The sequence below is a fragment of the Doryrhamphus excisus genome, linkage group LG7, assembly GCF_037039965.1.
Source record: "Doryrhamphus excisus strain RoL-2023G ecotype Guam linkage group LG7, RoL_Dexc_Guam_v1.1, whole genome shotgun sequence".
Classification (NCBI taxonomy): Eukaryota; Metazoa; Chordata; class Actinopteri; order Syngnathiformes; family Syngnathidae; genus Doryrhamphus; species Doryrhamphus excisus.
Genome location: NC_136363.1, coordinates 5841058 through 5868826, shown reverse-complemented (window position 1 = coordinate 5868826; position 27769 = coordinate 5841058). Strand labels below are relative to the sequence as shown.

At 41.2% G+C, this 27769-nt stretch overlaps 2 protein-coding genes and 1 long non-coding RNA gene across 5 annotated transcripts; 1 reads left to right on the top strand and 2 right to left on the bottom strand.

Annotated features, from left to right (window-relative positions):
• The first annotated feature begins 1274 nt into the window (after positions 1–1274).
• On the top strand, positions 1275–6224 carry meaf6 (MYST/Esa1-associated factor 6). Of its 2 annotated transcripts, XM_058046244.2 has the most exons (8): positions 1275–1426; positions 2264–2379; positions 2472–2559; positions 2644–2689; positions 2763–2955; positions 5339–5368; positions 5782–5815; positions 5882–6224. In XM_058046244.2, the coding sequence occupies exons 1-8, from the start codon at positions 1337–1339 to the stop codon at positions 5894–5896; spliced, it is 612 nt and encodes a 203-aa protein (XP_057902227.1). In that variant the 5' UTR covers positions 1275–1336; the 3' UTR covers positions 5897–6224. The 2 variants fall into 2 exon arrangements, with proteins under 2 accessions (XP_057902227.1, XP_057902228.1); XM_058046245.2 differs by lacking the exon at positions 5339–5368.
• A 553-nt stretch (positions 6225–6777) lies between these two features.
• LOC144899471 (uncharacterized) lies at positions 6778–9024 on the bottom strand. Its single transcript, XR_013627594.1, has 3 exons — positions 8920–9024; positions 7963–8035; positions 6778–7446 (listed from the first exon to the last, which is right to left on the bottom strand). It is a non-coding gene; the product is annotated as an uncharacterized LOC144899471 (long non-coding RNA).
• Positions 9025–9662: 638 nt separating this feature from the next.
• LOC131101322 (four and a half LIM domains protein 3-like) lies at positions 9663–27660 on the bottom strand. Of its 2 annotated transcripts, none has more exons than XM_078791945.1 (6): positions 26904–27660; positions 16437–16609; positions 13166–13340; positions 12642–12811; positions 10728–10914; positions 9663–10632 (listed from the first exon to the last, which is right to left on the bottom strand). In XM_078791945.1, the coding sequence occupies exons 2-6, from the start codon at positions 16590–16592 to the stop codon at positions 10481–10483; spliced, it is 840 nt and encodes a 279-aa protein (XP_078648071.1). In that variant the 5' UTR covers positions 16593–16609; positions 26904–27660; the 3' UTR covers positions 9663–10480. The 2 variants fall into 2 exon arrangements, with proteins under 2 accessions (XP_078648071.1, XP_078648072.1); XM_078791946.1 differs by having other exon boundaries at positions 16437–16606.
• Positions 27661–27769: the final 109 nt, after the last annotated feature.

Below are 27769 nucleotides of genomic sequence, written 5' to 3'. Positions count from 1 at the left end.
TATTGTTTCTAGAACGCTGATATTTACTTTGATATATTTTTGTGGTTGCAGCATAACTAATGTGTGTATTTTTGTGTTATTTTGTTAACTGATGCTTTTGCGGGACAAAACTAGGTATGAGTTTCAGCTAATATGAAAGGAAAGGTATACAAAACTGTGGTGAGACCAGCCATGTTGTTTGGTCTAGAGACAGTGGCACTTGAGGAAAAGACAGGAAGCAGAACTGGAGGTAGCAGAGATGAGGATGCTGAGGTTCTCATTGGGAGTGACCAGGATGGACGCCATATCTGCACGGATTTTATTGGGCAAAGTACAAACCACCAGTAAGGTCAAACTTGCTTGGCCTAAATAATCATGGTGACTCCACTCTTCTAAGTGGCATTAATGCGTATTACAAAATTTTGCCCACTTTGTTTTCCAACACAGTACCGTCTTCTGGATCTGGGTCACTGCATGCCAACTACAAAAGTAAAAAGTAAGATTACCGTACATTAGATTATGTAAATTATGCACCTCTTTGATTTAAAGTGTAGTATTTGCATAATCATATGTAGTACATGCTTATTCAACACAGCACCCTCTGCTGCATTTGATGGATCATTGCTGCCCAACTAGCTCAGATGCAAGTGGACTGCAAAGGCTCTAAGTGAGAGTAGATGCCATAAATTCTTTACAATTTACTATTTGCCAATTTGCTAATTGGCTAGCCAATGAGATCAAAACAAGGATGATGCGATGGCTGTTCCACGCCATCAAATGTGATGTCATAAAGGAAGGAAATATAGGGGAGAGGAGGGAAAGGAGGACTATGTCAGCTTTCAAATATTTATGTTTCTCTACGCACTCCGATAAATTAATTAATTCGAATTTCATGGTTTGAAATAAAACCCGTAACATGCAAACTAAACCAGCCCCAGTCAAAAGGGCAATGCGAGAGACTCAACCGGGATCGAGAGTTAGTGAGAACAGGTTTGGTACCTGGGTAGATTATGCACACGATCAGGGTATACAGACAGACATCATGGCACCACAATGTACACAAATGTATCTACATATGGAATAATTTAGATTAAAACTAGAAACACTAACTATACAAGTATCTTAAATATTCAAAACAATCCTAAAAATATTTTTTTATATCAACACATAAAATTAACTTCACACTATAAATTATAAAATACATAGAATGAGGTTGATAAGTGTTTTTGCTACGGCGTTGTGGTAACGTACCTGTGGTTGTCATCTCTATAGCGCCATCTGCTGGCTGCAAGGATAATTTAGGCGTCGCTGCAGCGCTGTCCCGCCACGGTTTTGTTTCTCCACATTGCTATCCATCATGGCGATGCACACTAAAGCTACTCCACCGCAGATCCCGGACACCCGCCGGGAGCTTGCCGAACTGGTGAAGAGGAAACAGGAGCTTGCAGTATGTTGTTGTTACTGAGATGAAATAGACTTCGTGGGTCTTAGCGAGTGGAGTCACACCTAATGTGGACCACAATGTTATAGTTAACATTTTCGCCGGAGTGTGCATGCTAATAGCTCAGGCCTGGCTAACGGATAACAATAACGTTCTCTCTGTCTCGTTACGACACGTTTGGGCAAATATTGATAGTTTAGCCACGTAGAACTTTCCACATGGTACTTCCCACAGACATTCTAAGGCACAAGACTAAGCCCCATTCGCTCGTACCAGTCTACTCTAATGAATGCTAACCAGTTAGCCGCTAAATGTTTACCGGCGTTCGCGTTAGCTTTTTTTTGTTCTCGCGTGATTTCAGTCAGTGTTGCCAGGTCTCACCAGAGAAACGGGCAACCTACCACATTGTGTAACAAATATATTTTTGCATTAAGCAAAATTAAAATATCAGTTTCAAATTCTTGAATCACATTTTTTTACTGCGGTGACTGTTTTAGCTAATTAATTTGTCTCATTGTTAATTATGTTATATTAAACAGCCACAAATAAATTGTGTGGAAAAAAGTAATGTCCTATTTTATTTGTGTCTATTTTTAGATATAATCTTACATGAAGCTTTAACATAAAAAAAACGTCCTCATGTAAAGTGTTTGATTTAATAAAACTACATGACATCCACATTTGGTTTTGACTTGGGGGGGGGGCATTCAACTCAAATATATCTAATCTAATCTAAATATATCTAATATATAAATATACCTAACACAGTCTATGGAGGGGTAGTGGGTCAGTGGGGGTCCTACGCCTTTTGTTCATGAATCTTTATTTTTTCCTATATTCTAGGAAACCCTTGTGAATTTGGAACGACAAATATACGCATTTGAAGGAAGTTACCTAGAAGACACGCAGATGTATGGCAACATCATCAGAGGATGGGACAGATACTTAACCAACCAAAAGTAAGCTCTTTTTGTATGTTTTGTTTGTCTACATGACATTTTAATATACTATATGTATGTAATATACGTATATCTGTTGAATGACCCACCAGGAACTCTAATAGTAAGACTGATAGAAGAAATAGAAAATTCAAGGAGGCAGAGCGTCTGTTCAGCAAGTCATCAGTCACATCAGTTGCAGTATGTCCTTCTTGCTTTGCACGTACATTTTAACTATGGGACGTAAAATAACTTGCATTAAAATGTGTTACTCTCAATGTACAGGCGGTGTGTGCGCTCGGTGGTATACCGGATCACATGAATGAGAAACGTGAGTGAAGCGGCAAGCACTTTTGACCTCTGACCTTGAATATACAGTCATGAGTTTGATGCCACCCTGTCAGGTGAGGCGGGCAGCGGCACGGAAAGCGACGCCTCCCCGGATCTCCAGAACCAAGAGAACGAACCCAGCCAGGAGGACACGGAGGATGTGGACTCCACCCTGCAGGACTTGAAGCCCCAAAAGGCTGCCTCGTCTTCTTCCTCGGGCAGCCATCACGGAAGCCACAAGAAAAGGAAGAACAAAAACAGGCACAGGTACCCACCATCACCCCCTCAATAGCCACGTTTACATGAGGAGATTTTCCTCTTTTCGAATGACGTACCAGAAAACAGTGTATACATAGAAAGGAATATTCCAATTCCTGTCTACATGCACCGCTATAATCAAACAGACTAGTCAATGGGGCATGCGCAGTAAAACGTAAACATCACGTGATTCATCAAAGATGGCGGACGAGAGTGTGATTACTTTCTTTAAAGCAGCAACTTGAAACCCATGCGATCCTGCGGAAAATGACAGCGAAGAAGAGGCGTAGAGGGGATGGGATTCATTTTTAATAATAATAATAATAAATAGTTTTTTTCGGCCGTCCAGTTTTTCAAGTTTGTATCAAAAACTAACTTTCCACTGTAGTCCAGTGATGGCCGCTCGCCGCCATTTTCAAAACATGAGAGACGTCTGCGTGTTACGTCACAGCTGAGCATGCGCTGAAAGAACGCACCCTGACAACTTTCCGATTGAGCGGGTACAAGATACCTCAATCGGATTGGGGAAAGGAATATTCCACCCCTGGGAATCCCATTATATATTCATTCGGATTGGCACTTTTCTTTTGGAATGAGGTGAAAACAAAGGTTACATTCTTTCCGTTTGAGCAAATAACCCGAATGGAATTGGAATATTTGGGTCCATGTATACGTGGCTAATGACTCGTCATTACAGAAATTAGGGTCTATGATGACATTGAGTGGAACACTGGAGCTTCAGGTGGTGCAGGATCGTCAAACAGCGGTCAGTTATCAGTTATGTGCAGATGTTGCAGCCGGCATCCCTCATGAAAGAGGGCCCTCGTCTGGGTTTTTTCCAAACAGGACAACGCTGCAGTTCACAATGCTGGCTTGACCAAGCGACTTCTTCAAGGAGAACGACTTGACTCTTTTGGACCATCCCGCATGTTCCCCTGATTTAAATCCCATAGAGAACATTTGGGGATGGATGGCAATGACTGTGCCGTGGAAAAAAACATAAGTCGCAGGACCAGTGTAACCATTTAAAAAAATGTAACTTATAGAACAGAAAATACAGTAATTATTAGTGTTGTGTTAGACTGTTTATTCCTATGATTTAGATCAGGGGTCTCAAACTCAATTTACTTGGGGGCCACTGGAGCTAGGGTCTGGGCGAGGCTGGGCCGCATCAGGTTTCCCCCCCCCAAAAAAACGCATTTATTAAAAACAGAAAAATGAATAAACTTTGCTTTGGTTCCGATTTTCTACAATAAAAGCTCTGATAAAACATTCCACTGTTCTCAAATATCTTACTTTTTATTTTTCTACACAAAATAAATAAGGACTAAAATAAATAAACAAATCAAGAATAAAGAAAATCAATCAGTAATAAATAAATATAATAATAATAATAAAACGGCAAATAATAAAAACTTAAGAAACCACATAGTTGGTGGGTAGACAAATTATTTTTTTTCAGATTAAAATGAACAAAGCATTATTAGAGCCCTGTAGACATGACAAAACACGACTATAGTCACATTTATACTCTTTTTTTTAAATATTTTATTTACAACATATTGCACAACTGCTTGAGACACATGCTAACTCGCAAACTAGAGAGCTAGCGACCTAAACGGTAGCCTCCAAGTTATTTCCTTTTAAACTTAAAAAGGCAAAAACTTACCACTTCCACACGGATAGGGAGGATAACTATTAACAGTTATTTAACCTTAAACATGAACATTAATCAAATGTAATATTTTTTTTTTCTGGGTACATGATACCATACAGCATCCATATCAAACTTGCGCGGGCCGTACTAACATTAAACTTTCATATCAAGGCAGGGGCCTCAAACTAGTGTCCTGCGGGCCACATTTGGCCCGCGGGCCGTGTGTTTGAGACCCCTGGTCAAGATGCTTGCTGGACATTTCTTGTGCACCTTGAAGTGTTCCTCACAATAATTGAACCTTAGATCATTTCTTAATGATCTGATAAATGGTTAGTTTAGGTGCCATCCTACTAGCAACAATATCCTAGCCTGTGAATCACTTTTTGGGCCACACAATGATGACAGCACGTAAACAACGATTTCAATCACTATCTCTGTTTTTTAAAGGGGACCTAGTATGCCTATTTTGCCCGCGGGCCGCATGTTTGAGACCACTGATTTAGATGGTCAGACAGCATTTTATGACCAATTCATGCAGAAATGTCCGAAATTCCTCAGGTACTTTTTCCTCCCAGCAGGCCCTGCTACCACACCGGGGTGACCCTGGTGTCCTTCACTCTATATACTGTTGTTTAGATGGGGGGGGGGGGGTTCAGACTGAACTAACAACTGCTGATCTTTTCCTTCCCCCCTCCCCTCCCCCTTCTCTTTTTAATGCTGAAACCTACCTCCCAGCCCTTCTGCCATGTTTGATTATGACTTTGAGTAAGTTCTGAATTTTACTTCCCGCTCCTGTGGCCTGTACATCCTGTCTGCTCATAACCGCATCCTGAAGTCTTCTCTCTCTCTCTCTCTTTTGAGTTGCATGCTGCATGTTCTTTGAATGCCTCTTGAGCATCCCATCACTTTTTAGTGCTCGTCACCGGGCAGACGTCACGTCTTTTCTGAGCTCTGATTCATGCTGAGTGCGCTTGTTTAAAAAAATAAAATACAATAAAAAAAGCAGTGCTGTTCTTGTATGATGGGCTTGCTGCAAAATTGTGTGTTAAACACCAACATCGCCTACGGTTTGATTTTTAGGCTCCCTCATGGTACAGTAGGGGCACCGCTTTTTGTCATTGCTCTCACAACCCGCCTCATATGGTCCCATCATATCTAAAAATGGAATTCTGTTCCAGGTTCGACATGAAGGTGAACAAGAAACCAAGAGCTGTAAGTCCACTTTCTTTATTCCTATAATGTTGGTGTTTACTTAATTCTGTTTTCTCTTTTACGCAGGACTATTCTACTTAAGACGAGTCCGAGACCTGTACTCCAAATAACAACCGAGAGACTTTATATGCCTTTTTTTTTTCAGCTGTCACATTTTAGCCTGTGATGTGTGTACTGCTCTAAACGTCAAAACATTCCCCAACCTGCATGTTACTACACACCAGCCTGTGACATGTTATAGTGTTTGTTTAAAGAATATTTATTTTGTAGGCAATGAACACATTTTTCCATTGTAATTTTTTTTTTCCTCATATTTTTTGTACATGTGAATCAAATCCTCTCTGAAGCTATTCTTTTATTTCATGGTGTTTTTCAAGAAAATAATAAAACACAGTTGATGTTGGTATGTTTTGTTTTATTCTTAAAGGGGACCTAGCCTGCTTATGTGAATAATATCGGCTTACACTTATCACTTTAATAAAACTATGGATCGGCCACCGATCAGCATTAACCGATTTACATTTTACACGTTTTGCATACTTGTCACTGGCTGTACCCGACATTGATGGCAGCCAGACAGCTAGTGTTATCCGCCTAGCTTCTGGTCTTCAGACTCCAAATGTGACTTTTTATAGTCAGTTCAGCACTCATTGTCCCACAGTGAAGCTACAATCACGTTCATGGGGTAATGTAGATGCTGCTGTATAAGCCACACCCACTAAATACTGAGGACATGTTTTTTTTTTTTACATACGTTAGCTACACTGGTGTATAAACAGCACATGTCCCCCTTCATAAAATGGCATATTGGAAGCTAAGAAAAAAACAATCATTACTCTACACTCTGACTCACAATGTTTTCTTTAAAACACTAAACTCATCACGTAGCAACTCAACATTCAAAGGTTCACCTAGTAAATACACAAACGTACCAATACAAGTTTAAAAATTGGGGGAAAAAAACAAATGGATGTTGTTGCAATGTTGCCTCTGTCCACTAGAGGGAGACTGATGTAATTGCAGTGCCCCAATGCATACCTTGATCAAGAACTTCTTTTAAACTTGTATTGGTACATGTTTGTATATTTCTCAGATATACCTTTTCAGTGTTAAGTTGAGCTGTTTTGACTGTATAATGACCTGAAAGCTGCTGGCTAAGCATGAGTTGAAAGTACGCAAATGATGCTGTAACTTTAAGATAAAACGAGAAAACTTTAAATCAAATAGTGTGGTCCGTGGCTTTACATTTGTGTGAGAAAATTAGATTATATAATACAAGAAATGTTTGCAGAATTTTTGCCCCCTGGTGTTTTATACGTTATTGTTGGCACATTTGTCACTTAGTTGCTATTTCATCAACCAATTTTTCATGTCTTTGCGTAACATGCTGCTTTTGTATGGCTGCTGATCAGCCATAAAAAACATGTGACTTACAATCAAAGTGCACTTTCATGACTTGGAAGTTGGAAAGTGTAAGAGAGAAGTTAATATTACACCGGCAGACTCCATGATGGATCAACTGTGACCAAAATGAATTCCCTGCTTTTCTGCTGCTGCTGCACCACCTTTCCGTCCAAGAGTCACGTTTCATTTACCTCACGACTTCCGTGACTAGTTTTCCTACACGTGGCCTTTTAAAAAAACAAAAAAAACCCCAAAAGATTAAATTAGATTGGTGAAGACAGACTGAAAAGTTTAGCTTTGCTCGAGCCAAAATGTAGCGGAGACACGTCTTGTACGCTATGATTATGGCTTGTCTGTGGATCCTCCGTGTTGCACATAGCTTGTTGTGCAACATTCCGTCATAGTTGAGGTCAAAAAGAAGGACCATTTGAGAAATGGGTGTGGAAAGTTGGATTTTACAATATACAGTCGATCCCCTTTATTTGTACAAGAACCCTCGCCAACTCACAAGTAATACATGCATTTATAAAAAACTCTTATTTTTTCATACACGAAACCAGGGGTGTCCAAAATAAAAACAAAGTTAATAATTGATTTCAACCCCATTAAAAACATGACCTAAAACAGACACTGCGATGTCTCACAGCACAAAATGGAGCTTCTAATGTTGTCTTATATATTTTTTTTCCTGTTTATATCATGAACATGCATCCCAATACTTTTGCGTGTGTGGTGGTCGTTACCTTTTTTAAGTCTTGGGGAGACATTTTGGGGCCGGGTTTCATGAGTCAGCATCAGCTACGTAATCGGATCTGTCTGGAAAAAAACATTTACCATCACATCACTGCATTCCACTTGTTGCATTTCCAAGCGTGTGTGTGTGTGTGTGTGTGTGTGTGTGTGTGTAACACCGACTAGGTGTGTTAATGGCACTTCCTGTCATGTCAGAAAATGTGTCATTGTTTTTAATTGCGACTGTCAGAATTCTGAACATGGAATTTCTATTGGTTAAATATACAAGTTTTAGATGGTAGCTACAGTAATTATCAGGAGGATCTCTTAGATTGGGACTGTTTTTTAAAGTTTGTTGGCCTCTGGAGTGCAGAGAGGAAATGGTAGTCTGTAGCCTTAAGGCGTTTGTGGATAGAAAATTGTTGGTTTCAAGTGACTAGTAAAAATCTGAAGCTGATCCTAGATCTGTATGAGTGATGGAAAAAGAGGCATACACTACACGTTATACCTTCAGGGGTAAAATAGCTTGTCACTGAGATGGTACCCTTGACATTTAACAGCTTGAGAACATAGTACAGATTTTCGGACTTGGATAAAGTCCAAACATTGACTTTATACAGAAATATATTTAGCCCATTAGGTATATTTGGACAGATATTGACAATTATTTAACCCGTATTTTTACACAGTGATAACTTACAATGTAACAATAATACGCACATACCTTAAGTCAATTGCCATCATCGTTTAAGTCACATAAAGCTTCTTCTTCTTTTTGTTTTATCGTAAAAAAATGCAATACCGCCACCTACTGCTTTGGAATGCGAACCAGATTCCCCAATGTTCTATCACATTACGACATTTACACTGTATACACCGTATATTTTTTATTTGAAACTAGATTCTATTAACTAACTCGATGCTGATAACGTGTTTAAAACTATTAATAATTACTGGAAATGACTTACCTTCTCTCTATTTGCACATTTAAACCACTTTAGTCCCCTCCTTTTGATACGTAGCCAAGATGGCGACGATAGAGAGTGGTGGTGAAGGTACATCCGGGTACTGTGTCTGCTCAACGAAAATTACCGTACTTCCCATTGGATGCGCCTATAAATTCAAAATATTAAAAGTGTGCGATTTGGAGCACAGGCCTTGTCTCATAATCAAATATAAAACGCCAAAGAATTGTAATTAAATAAAAAATTGTTTGGCTTATTTTTGCTCAAACAATAAATATATATTTATAATTATAAATATAATTTTGTCATATATCCATCCATTTTTTAATACAGCTTATCCTAACGAGGGTCGTAGGCGCGCTGGAGCCTATCCCAGCTGATTGTAATAATATATAGTTAAATTTGACATTTTGACTTCTTCTGTGGTTTTGCCAGTCAGCATGAAGACGAGAACAGCCTCCACCAGCTGCCTTTGAGTCTCCACGCCGGCCCACAGAGGCAGGATGACACAGTGTGAATATTTGCTGTGGAGCTTCCTTCTTGTCCTCCTTACTCCCTCCTCTTGGGACCAAGCAAGTCTGTTCTCCTTCAAGGCCTCAAACGAGGTCACATGTATTTGAGGAGGAGGCCTGGGAAAAAAAAAACTCTTTACAAACAACAGCACTGTACGGCATACCCCCCCTCCCCTTTTTTTTTTTTTTTAAATCTCATCTGGTGTCGATAAGGCTAAGCATTGTAGAATGAGGCCTTTTTTGCTGTTAAGGCTCGTAAATGGTGAAGAAAAGCAGGAAGTGACATGATGCACAGGATGTCAAGCGATAATGATGAAATAGCACAGACCAGAATCATTTTGATTGCCTTTTGTGTTTGCAAGCGGGTTGGTTTTAGTTTCTGAAGATGAAACTTTACACAATGATAGTGTTTGTACATCATGTGGACTTTATATCAACAATCTGATTGGAACGGGGTGGTGAACTGTAAATATTATTCTGATTATTTAAGTAATAGCAACAGTCAGTTCGCATGGGAGGGTTATTTTTGGTGCAGAGGAGGAGGAGGAGGAGGAGGAGGAGGCGCTTTCTGTTGGACGGTTCTTTGTCGTTGAAGTGAAAATATATGACACACATAATAATACAACATAATAGTACTCATAGTGATGTTATTTTAGCAAAGGAGCAGATATTTCTTTATGGTTTTATTTTACAAAAACAAGTTGAGTAATATTGTGCACTTTAGTATATTACTATATATAATAAAATATGTCTCTTTGTGACTTTTATAGCAATACCAACATGCATGCATGTTATAATATTCCAAAAATGCCAATTGGAAAATACATATTTATCAAGCAGGGGTCAAAACATTGCAACACGCATGCTGTCATGCTAAAATTGTACATCATACAATTATCTTGGCACCATAAGTGTGTTGCTTTGTAGCTAATGCTTAAACTTGATTATTTATCAGCAACACATAACACAACAAATCTTTAACAATTAGAACAAAGAAGTGAAGATGCGTATTTGCAGTATTGTTGTGTAAAGCTGAGGTTTTTTGGTGGCGGTCAGTCGTCGTTGTTGCAGTCTGTACACAGAATCTGATCACGGTCCGGGAAGAAGCCGGAGCCGACCAGCGACACGGAGCAGCGGGAGCACTTGAAGCACGGCTGGTGCCACTGTCGGTCCTCAAAGGAGACATATTTGCCATCTCCGAAACCTGCAGAGACACGTGCACACGTATGATGCATGGAGTCGTGATGTCTGATTGTGGGGGTGACTCATTCCAGCATGTGAGGTATGTAGTCGAGTCACCTGTGATGGCGGTGTTGCAGCCGGCGCATTTTTTGGCATAGAGGCTGCTGAAGCACTTGACACAATACGGTTTTTCCCCCTCTGAGGTGAAAGGTTGTCCGGCCAGAGGAGTTTTGCAGCCCGTGCAGAGGAAGCACTCTTTGTGCCACACCTCGTCCCTGTAGGTCACCCCTCCTCTAGTCAGAGCCTGCAGGACAAAACACACGCCATGTCTCTAGGTGACACTACTGCACTTCCTTGTTTACAAATTGTCATAGTTAGAGCATAGAAAGCCTGTTTACAACTTTCTAAATAGGGTTTTTAACATTAGTGGAGCCCTGTAGTCATGACATAGCACCCCTATAGTCACCTTTACACTAGTATTATCCAACATAGTAGGCGTCATTAAGTCATTTAAGACAAATAAGATACAACTTGGCTGCATGACGGGTTTTTAACATTAGTAGAGCCCTCCAGACATGACATAGCACCCCTATAGTCACCTTATACTCATATTATCCAACATAGTAGGCATCATTAAGTCATTTAAGACAAACAAGACTAAATAAGACACAACTTTGCTGCACAGCGGGTTTTTAATATTAGTAGAGCCCTCTAGACATGACATAGCACCCCTATTGTCACCTTTATACTAGTATTATCCAACATAGTAGGCATCATTAAGTCATTTAAGACAAATAAGACTAAATAAGATACAACTTGGCTGCATGACGGGTTTTTAACATTAGTAGAGCCCTCTATACATGACATAGCACCCCTATAGTCATCGTTACACTAGTGTTATCCAACATAGTAGGCGTCATTAAGTCATTTAAGACAAATAAGACTAAATAAGACACAACTTGGCTGCACAGTGGGTTTCTAATATTAGTAGAGCCCTCTAGACATGACATAGCACCCCTATAGTCACCTTTATACTCATATTATCCAACAAAGTAGGCATCATTAAGTCATTTAAGACAAATAAGACTAAATAAGACACAACTTGGCTGCACGTTGTACAAGTGGTTAGCTCGCAGGCCTCACAGCTAGGAGACCCAAGTTCAATTCCACCCTCGGCCATCTCTGTGTGGAGTTTGCATGTTCTCCCCGTGCATACGTGGGTTTTCTCCGGGTACTCCGGTTTCCTCCCACATTCCAAAAACATGCTAGGTTACTTGGTGACTCTAAATTGTCCATAGGTATGAATGTGAGTGTGAATGGTTGTTTGTCTACATATATGTGCCCTGTGATTGGCTGGCCAGCAGTCCAGGGTGTACCCCGCCTCTCGCCTGGCAGGAAGTGACGTCAAGGGTTATTGTGCCTGTGAGATCATTCAAACCTGCAATAAAAGCCTGTTGTTCCATGGATCAAGTCCGGTGCTTACATTACAGTAACTTTACTGACATCTAGTGATCAGTGTACAATACTACATATCATCACATCTTTGAATGCGTCACCTGAATGCCTCATATTTATGTATTTTGGTTCATTTATCCATTTTTAATGCATGAATATGCCAAATTTAGGCAAAAAATCTATCAAATTTGCTTGAATATGCATGTGGTTTACTAGTAGTAGGTTGTATTCAACTACACAACAGCATAATATACAGTATACTGCATTAAAATGATGTACTCTTAACATAGTGGAGGCTGTACATGCATAGTATCGGGACTGCAGTGATGTACCCCTCTTGTCCTTATATGACGTTTTATATCACTTCTACTACGCTGCAATTTCTAGTTGGTGTTTATTATTGTGACTACTGCTCTTAATAGATTGCACCTTATGGGAATTATGGGAATGTTGGCAAGCAATCCTTTCTGATAAACATACTGTCAAATAAGTAGCCATTCCGAAGGTGATTTAATGGAATTGCTAAACATGGCGCCGCTATTGCATGATTCTACAGTACGAGGAGGTAGGGTTCACCTTTTTGCAGCAGCTGCAACGCGGAGCAAGCCTGCCCTCGTAGCACGGTACGCAGTAGTAGTTGTTTTTGTCTGGGATGAAGGCCTCGCCACCGATGGGCTTGTCGCAACCGTGACACACAAAACAGTGCTCGTGCCACGTGGAGCCACCGTACTCCAACAGTTTTGATCCTGGCCAAGAGATAAAAAAAAAGGAGGTCAAAGGGTGAAAAAATATGAAAACGATGATGCTTGTGATTGCTTTTAAAGGTGGGAAAAAATGCGAGAAACTGTTCTGCACATGCACAACACACACTTCCTGTTATGCATCTCACCCAAACATCCGCTTCATCCATCAATCATTTTTCATTGAACGCTTTGCGGTTCTTGGAATGCCATGTTTAGTGTTTTTAAACTTTAAGACGACATTCCAACCGCTTATTTTAGAATATCCCACACACATACCACAAGATTGCATCGCGTTCCAAGTCATCCAACACCACCCGCAGCAGCCGCGGCATCAAACTTTCGCTTCTTTTCACTCACCGGGCATGACTTTCTTGTCGCAGACCACGCACTTGGAGGAGAATTCGTTTCCGTAGCACTCGCTGCATACCAACGCGTCGTCTTGGCTGGTGAAGGGCTCGTCGGCCAGAGAGCGATCGCAGCGTACGCAGCGGAAGCAGTGATCGTGGTAGTATCTGTTGTTGTAGAAGAGCTCCTAGGGGAGGAGGTTAAGGGTCAAGAGGTTGAAAACAGAAGAAGTTGTAAACAGTATGCACATAAACAAAGTATCATGTAATCAGTCCGATTAATGATAACCACCACTAGGCCTGTCACGATAATCAATAAATCGATTAATCTGTGCGCGCTCACAGACGGTGTCGCTCCCTACATTGCAAAAGAAATGTAAATATGGATTCATTCATTCATTTTCTACAGCTTTTTCCTCACGAGGGTCGCGAAGGGTGCTGGAGCCTATCCCAGCTGTCTTCGGGCAAGAGGCGGGATACACCCTGGACTGGTGGCCAGCCAATCACAGGGCACATATAGACAAACAACCATTCACACTCACATTCATACCTATGGACAATTTGGAGTCGCTAATTAACCTAGCATGTTTTTGGAATGTGGGAGGAAACCGGAATACCCGGAGAAAACCCACGCATGCACGGGGAGAACATGCAAACTCCACACAGAGATGGCCGAGGGTGGAATTGAACCCTGGTTTCCTAGCTGTGAGGTCTGCATGCTAACCACTTGACCGCCGTGCAGCCATAAATATGGATTATCGATGATAATTTGTAAAAATATATATAATTGGAGCACTGGTAGCGTGTAGGCCTCGCAGCTAGGAAACCCGTGTTCAATTCCACCCTCGGCCATCTCTGTGTGGAGTTTGCATGTTCTCCGGGTACTCCGGTTTCCCTCCAAATTCCAAAAACATGCTAGCTTAATTGGCGACTCCAAATTGTCCATAGGTATGAATGTGAGTGTGAATGGTTGTTTGTCTATATGTGCCCTGTGATTGGCTGGCGACCAGTCCAGGGTGTACCCCGCCTCTCGCCTGAAGCCAGTTGGGATAGGCTCCAGCACCCCCGCGGCCCTCGTGAGGAAAAAGCGGTAGAAAATGAATGAATGAATGAATATATAATTGGAGCACCGGTAGCGCGTAGGCCTCGCAGCTCGGAAACCCGTGTTCAATACCACCCTCGGCCATCTCTGTGTGGAGTTTGCATGTTCTCCCCGTGCATGCGTGGGTTTTCTCCGGGCACTCCGGTTTCCTCCCAAATTCCAAAAACATGCTAGCTAGAGGATAAGCGGTAGAAAATGAATGAATGAATGAATGAATGAATCCATATTTACATTTCTTTTGCAATGTAGGGAGCGACACCGTCTGTGAGCGCGCACAGATTAATCGATTTATTGCGATTTATAAGCGGTAGAAAATGAATGAATGAATGAATGAATGAATTGGAGCTCCACCTTACTTAATAGAAAATATTCAGGTTATAAATACAGAATCCTACATTGTGGAAATTCACTTATCATAGTCCAGTCTGGTACCAATTAACGACAATAAATGAGGGACTACTGTAGCGCTGAAGTCCAGTATGGTTAAAATCACTGCATATGTGATAAAATGCTAACAGAAAAAATATTCCTAAATGAGAGGAGTAACAAGTGTACCTGTGTTGTGTCAATTACATGACTAGAGTGGATGAGACGATGTCGCAATGATGTCGTCTCGCCATAAAATATTACTCACTAGCAGTGACTAACATGGGAGCTTACACCATTTTTCTGCCCAAGACGTCACAGTTTCCCGCAGGGTTGGATTTCCGGCACGTGCCAATTGCAGTATTCCGGCATGTGAGCTACTTTTTTTGTTGATTTTTTTAGTTTTTTTTACTGGAACAGATGCTTGTTCGGCAGTTCAGCAGCAGTTCAAATTCAAACTGAATAGTGGGTAAAAAAAACATTTAAAAAAAAAAAAAAAAGGATTTTCTAGGCGTGGGGTTTCACAAAAACAAGTACAGACGAAGGGAGCGAGCGGGATGAGCGATGGCCGCCGCTACGTCTTGTGAGCTGGGGAGAGAGGGGCCAAAGTAAGCAGCAGAGTAATTTACTGTCGGTCCCTCGCAGGGAAGCTCATGATTCACAGGACACTCGTGGCCTTTTGTGACATTTGTGGCTGTTTCCGAGAGCAGTGGTTCTCAACTGGTGGGTCGCGGGTTGATAATAAATAATAATGGCTGACTTTCTCCAATTTGTACCAAGTATTCTAAATATTTTTTGTTTTGCGCTGGCACACAGTTATCACACCATTATAGGTAAATTTACACACAGATTTACTTACTGGAGCCCTTTAGACATTAAATAACACCCCTATAGTCACCTTTATATTCATTTTACCCAATATAATACATGTAATTCGAGGAAATAAGCAATTTAAGACTTGTGCTCATGTGTGTTGCTGTAAATACGTTCCAAAATTCGGGTAGCTGAGTGAGGGGCGGACAGGAAGTGACATTGAGGTTTTGTTTTATCTTGCCGTGGGTTATGGGACACAACAGCAGCTCCTGCTAGGGATTATTGTGCCTGTTGTGAGATGTTTAAAACCTAAAACGGAGTCTGGTGCTTGTGTGTCATACCCAACAGTAATATTACTTATACTTGTTGAAAAGTGTAGGTTTTGTTTTGTTCGTTTCTCATATTAGAACTTTCATTCATTCATTTTCTAACGCTTTTCCTCACGAGGGTCGCGGGGGGTGCTGGAGCCTATCCCAGCTGTCTTCGGGCGAGAGGCGGGGTACACCCTGGACTGGTCGCCAGCCAATCACAGGGCACATATAGACAAACAACCATTCACACTCACATTCATACCTATGGACAATTTGGAGTCGCTAATTAACCTAGCATGTTTTTGGAATGTGGGAGGAAACCGGAGTACCCGGAGAGAACATGCAAACTCCACACAGAGATGGCCGAGGGTGGAATTGAACCCTGGTCTCCTAGCTGTGAGGTCTGCGCGCTAACCACTTGTCCACCGTGCTGCCCATATTAGAACTTAAAAAAAAAAAATTTTCACTAATTTTCAACTTTATGCAAGTGTTTTTTTCAACTTTTTCTCATTAGATTTACACAATTTTTCTTTTCATATTTTTATAAATGACTGCTAAGTTACATTGTAGTTTTAGAATGTCATTAAAAATGGCTCCAGGCTGAAGTTAGGACACCAGTGATGTAAACCTTTCATCGCACCCTTCAGGTTGTGTTGCGCTCTTGATGCTTTATCCCAACAAAGCCAGCTTACCTTGGCATTGTGACTGATTATTTCTTTACACTCCTGGCAGGTGTTGGCGTACAGGCGGTCATAGCAGGGGATGCAGTGAGGGTTGTCCTCCACCTGGATGTACTTGCGTCCATACAAGGACTCTTTGCAGTTTTTGCAGTCGAAGCGGTCACTCATGATGTCAAACTGACCTACTGGGAAGAAAGAATTCACAGTTTAGCAAACATTGTCCACAACAAGGCAAAGGGAGGAGGAACCCTTATGGGAAAAAAATATATTGCAGTATATTGGCAAATATAATGCAGTGTATTAGGAAATATATTTCCATATATGGGATCTTATGTTTATATTTTCCAATATATTGCAATATATGCATAGATCATATATGTGTATATATTGATACATATAAAAAATATCTTGCAATCAAGACCAAAAAAGGACTATATTTTTACATATATAAAACTGCATATAATTTGGGATATATAAACTCATATATTATATATTTGGATTTAATATATTTCAATATATTGAAAGCGGCAATCATTTGTATATTCTGCAATATATTGCCATTTATTACATGAATATAATTACAAAAATATATTATCCCATGTATTTATAATATATAATGTATTGGAAAATATAATGGAAACATAATATATTATAATATAATACAATATATTTAAAGTAATATATTGATAAATATATTTTCTTTTCGTAAGGGAAGAGGAGTAAGAAGCTAGTTTTTTTTTTTTAAATATGTGGATGCTCTTTTAGCAGCGGGTGAATATCAGGGTTATTTCAAAATAAAAGACTGATTCTCTGCAAATAACTTCCATCATTTCTCCCTCCACCCTTCATTGTTGTGCAAAACCCCCTGTGGCGTCCTGGCAATAATAAAGCGCAACCAAACTGGGTTCTCCATTTCAAAAACTCTCAAGGGCGTTTTCATTTGTTTAAAGGGCAATACTGCACATACATGTAGAGGTCATTTCATAATCATAATCATTGTTGTTTGTCTCAAACTGAACCAAATTGTGAAGTGGATGCAGCAATTTTAGGATACTATTTACAGCACACTAGCTACAAACAGTATTTCGGCATCATTAGGGACCTGTTGGATAACCTTTAGCCACTTTGACATTAAATGTTCTGTATTAGCTATGCGAGGAGGATATTATTAGCCTCCATTAGCCACATAGCGCTTAGCCTTATTTAGCCCCTCTTAGGAGTCTAATATGTCATGTTATCTGTTTGCTAATGCCTTTATCCACCTGTTAGCTATCTTTTTTATATAACTTGACATTTAGCCTCTATTAGTTTAAGGTAGCCACATATGGCTAGGTGTTAGCCTCCTTCAGAACAATTTTGGGCACTTTTAAGCACCTTTTAGCCTATGTTTGTAGTCCATTTGGGTAACACTGGTAACTGTTTGGGTAACACTTATGCCACCTGTTAGCTGTCCTCAACACCAATGAGCCACATGCGGCTAGTTGTTAGCCACCTTTAGCACAATGTTGAGCTCATTTAGCCATGTTTTAGTCCCTGTTTGTAGTCCATTTGTGACACACTGATAGCCTTTTGTGGTAAGCCACATGCGGCTAGTTGTTAGCCTCCTTTAGCACAATGTTAGGACATTTAGCAATGTTTTAGTCCTGTTTGTAGTCCATTTGTGACACACTGATAGCCTTTTGCCAACTGTTTGACACCTTTTTATACAATGTTGACATTTTAGCCTCTATTAGCTTTGTTTAGCCACATCTCGGGAGTTGTGAGCCACATGTGGCTAGTTGTTAGCCTCCTTTAGCATGATGTTGGGCTCATTTAGCCGTTTTTAGTCTATGTTTGTAGTCCATTTGGGTAATACTCGTCGTCTTATGCCACCTGTTAGCTATCTTTTTTTATATAACTTGACATTTAGTTTCTATTAGTTTAAGGTAGCCACATATGGCTAGGTGTTAGCCTCCTTCAGAACAATTTTGGGCACTTTTAAGCACCTTTTAGCCTCTGTTTGGAGTCCATTTGGGTAACACTGGTAACTGTTTGGGTCTTATGCCACCTGTTAGCTGTCTTTTTGATAGTATAGCCTCAATTAGCACCAATGAGCCACATGTGGCTAGTTGTTAGCATCCTTTAGCATGATGTTGGGCTCATTTAGCCATGTTTTAGTCCCTGTTTGTAGTCCATTTGTGACACACTGATAGCCTTTTGCCAACTGTTTGACACCTTTTATACGATGTTGACATTTGACTTTATTAGCGTTGTTTAGCTACATCTCGGGAGTTGTGAGCCACATGTGGCTAGTTGTTAGCCTCCTTTAGCATGATGTTGGGCTCATTTAGCCGTTTTTAGTCTATATTTGTAGTCCATTTGGGTAACACTGGCAGTCTTATGCCACCTGTTAGCTGTCTTTTTGATAGTATAGCCTCAATTAGCACCAATGAGCCACATGTGGCTAGTTTTTAGCCTCCTTTAGCATGATGTTGGGCTCATTTAGCCATGTTTTAGTCCCTGTTTGTCGCCCATTTGTGACACACTGATAGCCTTTTGCCCACTGTTTGACACCTTGTTATATGATGTTGACATTTTAGCCTGTATTAGCTTTGTTTAGCCACATCTCGGGAGTTGTGAGCCACATGTGGCTAGTCGTTAGCCTCCTTTACCATGATGTTGGGCTCATTTAGCCATTTTTAGTCTCTGTTTGGAGTCCAGTTGGGACAAACTGGTAAGCTAGGTGTCTTTTTTTATATTAGTGACATTTTAGCCTCTGTTCAATTAGCCACATCTGACTAGGTGTCACAATGTTTAGGTCATTTAGCCATATTTAGCCTCTATCTGTAGTCCAGTTGGGTAACACTGGTAGCCTCGTGCTACCTGTTAGCTATCTTTTTATATGATATTGAAATTTTAGTATTAGCTTCGGTTAGCCACATCTGGTTAGTTGTTAGCCTACTTTAGTAGACTCTCTTGACTATTTTTGTTGAAAAACAATTAGTGGCCTCTGTTAGCAGTACATAGCATGGCGGCCATGTTTTAGCCTTATGTTAGTCACCTATTTTACTTGGAAGCATTTTTCATAGTTTTACCCTAATTTGGGCACAAAGCCGCTTTGTCATGTTTCTATAATCCCATAAAAGCGGAGGTGGCCTCAACAAAGTGCAGCTGACAAACCAAAAGGCTCTGAAATGTCCCTCGAGGGGAAGAAGGAATGAGCAGAGACACCCCATGTTGCCTTAGTCCAAACTATGACATGACCCAGAACTCACAAACGACCTAAAGCTTCTTATTTTTTTTCAAAATTGAGAAAACAATTTTGTGGTTTGTTATGAAGGCTTTAAGAATGAATGATCACTCATGACGAGGTTTCCTTCTTACAGAAACCTTGATGTATCATCTGCAACTGGTGTGTAGCATCCAGTTTACATTCTGCACGTCTGCACGGTCATGGAATTTAATAACCAATGATGCAACTATTTTACATAAACACACACACACACATAAAGATAAACACAGCATGTTTTAAGAAGATGCCAGAAAGCAGGCTGGATGGCTCAAAGAAGTATGTTAGCAACCGGGAGTTGGACATGCCTCTTAGCTGATAACAGCCATGCTTCCTCTATGCTGGGTCCAAAAACCAAACTAGTCAAGTCAAAACATCCCATCCTGTCTGTTTGGAGGAAAGCGGTCACTCTGAAAACGTCTAAAAATGTCCATTTTCTATTCTGATGGATCAGTGCCATGGCAGAACAATGGCTTTCCTTCCGGACATTTTTTTTTCTTTATGTTTCTCTTCCTAAGCCTCAGCGGACGCAAACACATTCTGCGGTGTGCAGCTGTTATCTTTCATTCTTACCCATCGTGCATCCCGTAAATGTTATTATGGGATTGAAAATGCCACATTACCCGTAAAAGTTATACATATCATTTTCATTTTTGTGAAATCTCTGCCACTGTGTAGAATTCATTCATTCATTATCTACCGCAGGGGTCTCAAACTCAGATAAGCAGATAAGAAGTAGAAAAAAAAAAAAAACGTCACTAGCCAAGTTAACACTCCCACTGGCTTCCACCGTGGACAGTGGATATAAGTACATTATGCTGCCAAGGAAAAAAGGAGCCAAGCTTACGACACTACAAACATTCATTCATCTTTTTCCTCACGAGGGTCGCCGAGGGTGCTGGAGCCTATCCCAGCTGTCTTCAGGCGAGAGGCGGGGTACACCCCGGACTGGTGGCCAGCCAATCACAGGGCACATATAGACAAACAACCATTCACACTCACATTCATACCTATGGACAATTTGGAGTCGCCAATTAACCTAGCATGTTTTTGGAATGTGGGAGGAAACTGGGAGTACCCGGAGAAAACCCACGCATGCACGGGGAGAACATGCAAACTCCACACAGAGATGGCCGAGGGTGGAATTGAACCCTGGTCTCCTAGCTGTGAGGTCTGCGTGCTAACCTAAAAAAACACTGTCACAATTTTTTGTCACAATCATTATCCATCCATTCATCCTCTATACCACTTGTACCCATTTTAGCTCACAGGTAAGATGACCATGCACTAATGGAGTATGCTTAGGAATTGAACCATCATCCTTACAGAAGCAGTCCTACTCCATCTTTGTGGTCCTGAGTTGGTCTTGTGATTTTACTGTTCTAAGCGACCGACTATAAGAAAGAAGCTTTTTCTTATGAAGTGGAGTATCCCTTAGGTTGTGTAGCTGAGTCATGCATGGTGGTTGGAATGTGTGCCAACGGTGTGACTTCTATGGATGCAAAGGCTTTCACGTTCCAAGTCTACCAGAGTCCCTTTCGGACCACACCCAGGAACACTTCAAAAAGTCATCCATCTCTCTTATGCCTCATTTTACTGATTTATAGCATCTGCACATTCCTCTTCCGAGACAGACACCTGAATTGGACCACGTCTGGTCTTAAAAAGCCTTTTTGGCTCTTTTTATATTATTCTACAGTTAATAATAATCTGCTGGATATAGCTGAGGTTTGGTTACAGTGGCAAATGTGAGGTATTCTATGAGGTAACTCTTTATAGGAAAAGGATTTTCAGACCTTGACCAATAACTTCCAGTTCGGTAATTTTCGATATCAGCAAAAAAATGTCATGTCGGTTGATATCGGATTTTTTCCGGTTCATGAAAACCGATCATTAAAAAATTGAGATATGTCATGCTATACTTATAGGTTATCACTTATATATCACCTATATCACTTATAGGTTATCACATGGTTTGTCTGGTATCAGGCCAGGTATCATGCCCCCAAATGTCAGTATCCGGAAGGTCGCGGGGGTGCCAGAGCCTATCCCAGCTGTCTTCAGGCGAGAGGCGGGGTACACCCTGGACTGGTGGCCAGCCAATCACAGGGCACATATAGACAAACAACCATTCACACTCACATTCATACCTATGGACAATTTGGAGTCGCCAATTAACCTAGCATGTTTTTGGAATGTGGGAGGAAACCGGAGTACCCGGAGAAAACCCACGCATACACGGGGAGAACATGCAAACTCCACACAGAGATGGCCGAGGGTGGAATTGAACCCTGGTCTCCTAGGTGTGAGGTCTGCGTGCTAACCACTCGCTCACCGTGCAGCCGTAAATATGCATTATCGATGATAATTTGTAGAACAATAATTGGAGCACTATTAGCGCGTAGACCTCACAGCTAGGAAACCCGTGTTCAATTCCATCCTCGGCCATCTCTGTGTCTGCGTGCTAACCACTAGACCGCCGTGCCGCCCACACTACAAACAGTTCATATGTATATAATATGACTGGCGAAGACCCTAACTTTTTGCAACACTTTTTGGAAAGCGAAACGAGGGGGGGGGGGGATGGTTGAGTTTTATACTGAAGTGTAATTACGTACACGGTGCCGATTTATCACCACATTATTGTTGTATAGCTCCTTTCATGGAAAATATCGGCAGTGTTCATCACATCTCAGAACCTTCTCCAACTTGGCCGCACATGATTATTATGATATAGTTTGGAACGTAGCACGAGAACAGAACCTGAACACAAACACAGAGCTTCTCAAAAGGTAACAATCAGTGCTTTCTTTAAATGTAGCACTCGCCAAATGACCCGGAGACTATGCGCTTTCAGCTAAAAGCAGTAACACAGTTGGCTTATAATTAGACTTTAACTGTTTTTTTTTCCCCCTACTGGGTTAACATTGGGGGCGGGGGGGGGGGGGGGGGTTAACGGCAGCTGAGCACAGTGAAGTATTGTTTCACTGCCGACTTGTGAGAGGTGAAAGAGAATATTGATGGAGGCACAATGCTGGCTAGCTTTGGAGGAAAGAGACACCCTCGGATTTGCGGCGGTGAACAGTACAAAACAAAACAAAAACAACATTGTATTAAAGTCGCCAGATGACTGCGCTCGCCGCCCCAACTCGGCCAGTACGAGAAAAGCAACTTCATGCGTATGTTTTTTTTGTTTTCTTTGGCTTTTTACAACTTCTTAGCATAGCTCATTCAAAGGGATTACATCATGAAGGTCGTACGCCCAAAGGGGGCACTTGAAAAATTAGCAGGAACATTGCCAAGAGGCATCCGGATTAGATACCCGAGCCACATCCTCTCCACTCTGATCTTTTAGAAGAGTCAGACGTCACGCTCCAACCTTCCCTCACTCATGACCCCGAGTCCCAGAAGTACTTGGACCCCTCCACCTGTGGCGAGAACTCACTCCCCCAACCCCCAGTGTCTAATCCAGAGGGTGTAATCCACCCTTTTTTGGACTGGTCTAGTGTTCATTCATTCATTTTATACCGCTTATTATCACAAGGGTCGCAGGGGGTGCTGGAGCCTATCCCAGCTGTCTTTGGGCACATATAGACAAACAACCATTCACACTCACATTCATACCTATGGACAATTTGGAGTCGCCAATTAACCTAGCATGTTTTTGGAATGTGGGAGGAAACTGGAGTACCCGGAGAAAACCCACGCATGCACGGGGAGAACATGCAAACTCCACATAAAGATGGCAGAGGATGGAATTGAACCCTGGTCTCCGTGCTCAGAGGTCTGCACGCTAACCACTCGACCGCCATGCCGCCCGACATGGAAACATATGGAACTTATTAATACAAATAAGTGTAAAAAAATGTGCAAAAAAATATTCTGAAATAAAAATGGCTTAAAGTGTAAAAATATTTAAAAATAAAAAAGTGGCCAGCCAATAACAGTGCACATATAGACAAACAACCATTCACACTCACATTCATACCTATGGACAATTTGGAGTCGCCAATTAACCTAGCATGTTTTTGGAATGTGGGAGGAAACCGGAGTACCCGGAGAAAACCCACGCATGCACGGGGAGAACATGCAAACTTCACATACAGATGGCCGAGGATGGAATTGAACTCAGGTCTCCTAGCTGTGAGGTCTACGCGCTAACAGTGCTGCAATTATTGTTCTACAAATTATCATCGATAATGCATATTTACAGCTGCACGGTGGATGACTGGTTGGCGCGCAGACCTCACAGCTCGGAGACCAGGGTTCAACTCCACCCTCAGCATGCGTGGGTTTTCTCCGGGTACTCCGGTTTCCTCCCACATTCCAAAAACATGCTAGGTTAATTGGCGACTCCAAATTGTCCATAGGTATGAATGTGAGTGTGAATGGTTGTTTGTCTATAAGTGCCCTGTGATTGGCTGGCCACCAGTCCAGGGTGTACCCCGCCTCTCGCCGACGACAGCTGGGAAAAACTCTGGCACCAGCGGTAGAAAATGAATGAATGAATGAATGAACATTTGAGGTGACATTTACCTTCAGCGAAGATGTTTTGTTGCCAAAGACCACAAGATAGACGCGAAACAGCAAGATCAACTCGGACACGCCATTTCTTGAATTCAGTAGTGTTTCTCATCCCCTTCTTTATTGAAATGCTAGTACTTATTTGTTCCATTTTTGGTTATTTCAAGAGTTAATTCAAGAACTAACACAAAGGATCTTGCTGCCACATCGTATCTTTGGCAACAATTACCTTAAATGTTAATTTATCGCTTTTATTTGTCATTCATATGCATTTAGAATTGGTTGTCTGGATGACACCATCTTGAATAAATGTTGTGTTTATGGTCAATCAAACACAACAAAGGTTAGCCAACAACAAAAGTCACCACATATACAATAAAAATGCCAAGTATACGACATTTTCCCATCAACTGTCCTCTGACAGTGTGGCGCCCACTTTAGCTTCTGGGTGTTAATTTTTGTCAAATGTTTGCTTTCTTCCACTGTCCTGCTGGACTTATTTACCGAGCTTTGTGCCGCGCGGAGCCTTTAAGAGCCTGAAGGCTGAGTCGGAGGTGTTTCATCTATAAAAGGTTATGGCAAAATGTGAGACGTCGACTCCAACCTGCCAAAGCTACGCTGTTATGTAAGACACGCTATAAAACGTTGTGGATTTGAGGGAATGCATATGATTTTGTTCCAAAATAAAATATAAAACTGCAGCCCATTAAGTTCACTGAGAGAGCCTACTTAGTGTGGAAATGGTTCTTTTGATAATCAGCGGTGAAAACGCTAAATATGGATCAATTATGATAAATAAATGGATGGACAGGAAGTGATGTCAGGAGTTCAGAGTTGACTTTTAGCTTGCCGTGGGTTTACGGTCGCAACAGTAGCTTATGTTAGGGATGACTGTGCCTGTTGTGAGATCATTCAATAAAAGCCTGTTGTTGTGGCGATCTACTCTGGTGCTTGTGTGTCACTACCAGTACCGACAGGCTGAATATTATAGCCAGGAAATTGCCATGCACGTTGCTACAACCGATTGACAGCACGCAGTGGAACTCACCAGTCAGTCTCTAATGGTGTAACGGTACAGCTGCTACATTTTAAGGCAGAGTATGTTGGTTCAATTCCAGTTGCGAACATAAGTATTCATATTTTTAATGTACAAAATCTATCACAGGTCAAGCGGTTAGCGTGCAGACCTCACAGCTAGGAATTGCCATTGGTGACAGTGTATTTTCTCACAGGCAATTAGTACTGTCTGTCAAATGTTTGTAGCATTTCTGGAAATGCTGTCTTTCCAGCAGTATTAAAGAGCAGTATTTCTTTTGCATAGTTATTTTTTCAAAAATATATAATTCCTTTGGGGGATGCATGGCAGCCTAGTGATTAGCGCGCAGGCCTCACAGCTAGTAGAGCCCTCTAGACATGACATAGCACCCCTATAGTCAGCTTTATACTCATATTATCCAACATAGTAGGTGTCATTAAGTCATTTAAGACAAATAAGACTAAATAAGACACAACTTGGCTGCACGGCGGGTTTTTAACATTAGTAGAGCCCTCTATACATGACATAGCACCCCTATAGTCAGCTTTATACTCATATTACCCAACATAGTAGGCGTCATTAAGTCATTTAAGACAAATAAGACTAAATAAGATACAACTTGGCTGCACGATGATCAAATGGTTAGTGCGCAGGCCTCACAGTTAGGAGACCCAAGTTCAATTCCACCCTCGGCCATCTGCGTGGGTTTTCTCCGGTTACTCTGGTTTCCTCCCACATTCCAACAACATGCTAGGTTAATTGGCGACTCCAAATTGTCCATAGGTATGAATGTGAGTGTGAATGGTTGTTTGTCTATATGTGCCCTGTGATTGGCTGGCCACCAGTCCAGTGTGTACCCCACCTCTGGCCCCAAGACAGCTGGGATAGGCTCCAGCACCCCTTGTGTGGATAAGCGGAGAAAATGAATGAATATCTGTGTGAAAGGAGACTACAGAAAATCTTCATACGTCACCAAAACGATTCTCAGAAACTTTCTTCTTTTATGTAAAGACCAAACAGAATGAATTACTGTGTGGAAACAACTAACAATGCACCCCCCCCTCTCTGCCCCCCTCCCCCTCCCAAAAAACACCTCTTCAGTGAGAGAATGCAGCATAGGCTTGGAATGTCTGCACGAGCTTCACCCAAATGACTTTCGGAACATGATGCTGCTGTGCTGATGGAAACCATGAGCGTTTCGTGAGGGGAGGGAGGGTGTGAGTGGGTGGGTGGGGGGGTGGAGGGGGCATCTAGTATGGGAGACATGACATCACTGTGACTGAATGAGCTATTAAGGTGGGGCAGGCCAATTAAATAACGCATACGATGGTATTTCATTTCATAAAAACTAATTATCTCTTGTTGTGTTTACACACATCCTATTGGTGCATCCTGTATCGAGGGGTGGGCGGGGGGCGGGGGGCACATATTTCACTTTCAAACACAATTGAGGGAAAAATTGTTGTCAATGCTATTCATACATTATACACTTAATTGGTTTCAATAATCTCTAAATGTCATATTATTCATTTGAAGTATTTCTAGTGGTTACTTTTAGACATTAAAAGTAGTTTTTTTGCACTTGTATAGTATATGCAAATCACACTGATATACAATATATACAATAAATAAAACATAATTCTGAACTTACATCAGCAGTTTGCAGAAAAATGCCGGCCTCCTTCAGTTGGATCTTCCCCACTTTGTTGTTCCACTTGTGGCTCTCTGCTGACAGAATAACAAAGAATGAAAATCCTGCGTGGGCTCCTGTGGCCTTAAAGCAAACAAGGCTTCCACTGACTGAAGCAAGCATGTGCGACTGATGTTACCAAAAAAAAAAAAAAAGGTCAAGCATTCCCACAAACCCCGCCCCACTTTCCCTCCCTCGCAGCGTCTTCAGCACCTTGAAGGGGGGGCGGGCGTTTCGTGTAATCAGATGTGTGTACACATGATCCATTATAGCAGTGGTGTCCAAAGTGTGGCCCCGGGGGTCATTTGTGGCCCGTGGCTCATTCTAAGAAAGTTGTGGGAATAAAGTCATAATTATGAGAAGCGTACAATAATAAAGTTGGGGGGAAAAACAGCTAGTATTTTATGACGATAAAGTCAGATTAACACAAAAAATTCACATTTTAACATTCTTAGCTTAATCTACATGTGTTGCTTTGCATTATTTTCAATTCCAGCTTGTGGCGTCCGAACCCTAATGCATTAACCCTACATTTGTCACTTATTTATCTATTATTGTCTGCAACAATCACAGCCCAGGATTGTTTACTGAGCATTAATTCAATAAATTAATTATTAATCTGCATGTTATTGCAAGAGCAAAAGGTGAATCGATACATGCAGGATATGAATAAGACAACCATTCATTTCAATTAAAAGGAAAAAAAGGGTTTCACTATGCTGCCACCTGCTGTCCAAATCTACACATTACAGCATAGAAACAAATGGAGGCTATATCATATAAGCATTTGTACTCTAATAAAAAGTATGAATTTGTCTCAATTTAAT